The sequence below is a fragment of the Trypanosoma equiperdum genome (genome assembly GCF_001457755.1).
Source record: "Trypanosoma equiperdum strain OVI genome assembly, contig: ctg_1998, whole genome shotgun sequence".
Classification (NCBI taxonomy): Eukaryota; Euglenozoa; class Kinetoplastea; order Trypanosomatida; family Trypanosomatidae; genus Trypanosoma; species Trypanosoma equiperdum.
In genome coordinates, this window is record NW_027124057.1 from 3,940 (window position 1) to 6,240 (window position 2,301).

Consider the following 2,301-nt stretch of genomic DNA (forward strand, 5'->3'; position numbering starts at 1 on the left):
TGCGGGGAGTTGTTTGCGCATAAAAAAGTTGTGGGCGGAAGAAAAAAAAATAAATCGGACCCTAAACGGCAACAGTGCGAAAAGTTAGTTGAGGGATTAGTCGGATCAGAAGAATTAGGGGGATTTTTTTTTTTCCAACACCGTAGAAGTGTAGCGGATCAATTATTAGTAGCGGCCCCATGCGTTCCTCCCAATTTTTGCTTTCAGGACTGAGGCGCACAGCTATTTTGATGACAATTAGCGATGAGTACATCCCCCGTGCATTTCCTGTCAAATCCACGACAGGTTTAGCTGGCATAGCTGTGGAGCCGCTTTGGAAGCCGAAGTTGCTTGCTGCTGCGAGTGAACTGCAAGCCTTTCTGACAAGCTCTGACATTCCCCCAGAGTCCACTTACTACAACATAGCCATGACTCTGGTGAAGCGTGTAAACCATGGCATTAAGGAATGCCAGGATGACTGGTGCACCCTTGAGAAGCGATATTTTTGGGGTTGGCCTGTTGAATACATCCTGCAAGTCACCTGGCGTGAGTTGGAGACGGCACAGAAGTGGAATGAGTGGCGTTTCTGGGAGTTGGATCCGGAACAGGTAAAGAAAGTTGCACGTGAGGACCAAAACATTGGAAGGGAGGGCCTCGGGTACAATAGCCCGTGGGAACAGGTGGTGCGTGAAGACTTTGATAAGCGAAAGAAGGCTCTTACACAGGAGGAAATGGCAGAGCTGAAGCGTATGGATACGGAGCGCATGGCTCGGGAGACAGCGGCATATAAGGAGAGAAAGGACCGCATTCGGGACGATCTTGAAAAAGCGCGCGGGGATATGTTGAAAAAGTTCCTTAACAAGCGGTTCGCAGTTGACAAGGATCTACAGCGCATGCAACCTGGCAAGCGGTATAGTGGAAAGACTGCCGACGACCTCATTGCTGAGTTGAAGTCTTCTGTTGAGAATAACCCGCAGAAGTCAGACCCGGGCAAGTGAGGGTGTAGGGAAGCTACTGTTCGGTGAACGATCAGGGGAAGTGCAGAGAAGAGTTGAAGGAAGGGGACAGTTTGTTAAGTATAGATAGTGGGTCCGTGCCTCGACTGTGCTTCTGTACGTGAGCGCGCCCCACATTTTAAGTTCCGATTCATTGTTTTAGTGCACCGCAAGCCTTAGTCTTGCTTTGCATTACTTGCTATTTGTTTCCTGTGCCCACCTGTCGGCAGGTGCTTCTTTGCCAACCACCGGATCTTCGTCTTCCCGCATATGGTTTTCGTTGCGTAGATTCTCCGTTTGTCATATACTTTCACCGAAAGTGACAGCGTGTTGCAGCACGAGCCGCTGTGTTGTTTCTCATGAGGGAACTAACGGCGTCAAGAACTGTTCGCCACAACCGCCTGCAGTTGACGCTGCTCAAAACGGAACCTGCAGGGTTGACAGTGTTGACTGAGTGACACTTCGTGAAAGTGTTGGAATGTGGACGGGATTCATCGTATGAGAAACCGCGACGACAGGGAAAGAAGCGGTGGAAAAGAGGAAGTTGATGTGTGTGTGTGTGTGTGTGCTATCAACTGCACTGTGGCAGTGGATGATTGCATCACTGGAGTTGCAAGCCAGCCGGGGGTTGGGTGGTTAGAGTGAGGTATAAAGTTTGGTTGTTTTCTTTTTTATCGTGATGTGGGTAGTGAGTATGTTTACGTGGTCTCTCCTTGGCAACTGCTGCGTAGCACTGCAACAGGGCTAGTGTGGTGTGTGTTGTTGGGGGAATGCAGAGGTAGGGAGTCTGCGGTTAAGTATCGGCAAGTTTTTGTTACTGGGAATGACGGCTGGGGTTCAGGGATAGGAAAAATAGGAGGTTGGTTGGTGTTGGAAAAAATGTAAGTACGCATGCCCTTTCTCGCTCTCATTTTTTAACCTTGGTTTGCCGTCCAACTCTTTGTACTGCGATGTCGTCGCAGCCGTCTACCTCCTGAGCGATATAACTCGCTCCCCCATGTTTGTGTTCTTGTGGTATTAACGTGCGAAGAAGAATGATGTGGTATGTTGTTGCAAATCACTTTCGCTGACTTGTATTTTCGCGCCTCTATGTTCGTTGGTGCTCTCCGCGGATATGGGAAGAAAGTGAGCAAGGGGCAAAGTGAGAAGAGCAATACGTTTCATACACCGTTTCCTCCCCTCATTGGATTTCTCTTCATTACTTAAGGATTTTTTAAAAGTTTTACCGTCTGCCGAACCACGCCCCGAGGGCGCTATAGGAAAGGGGAAGTGCCCAAGTATTTTAGTATGTGGGCAAATGGTAATGTTTTTGGCCACTGCCCCTTTA

The 2,301-nt window shown here is 48.9% G+C and overlaps 1 protein-coding gene across 1 annotated transcript; it reads left to right on the top strand.

Annotated features, from left to right (window-relative positions):
- Positions 1 to 179: 179 nt before the first annotated feature.
- Positions 180 to 977, top strand: TEOVI_000753300 (NDUFA5/B13 subunit, putative; the record flags this gene model as incomplete). The annotated part of the gene is made up of 1 exon (XM_067223868.1): positions 180 to 977. The coding sequence occupies one exon, from the start codon at positions 180 to 182 to the stop codon at positions 975 to 977; it is 798 nt and encodes a 265-aa protein (XP_067079969.1).
- Positions 978 to 2,301: the final 1,324 nt, after the last annotated feature.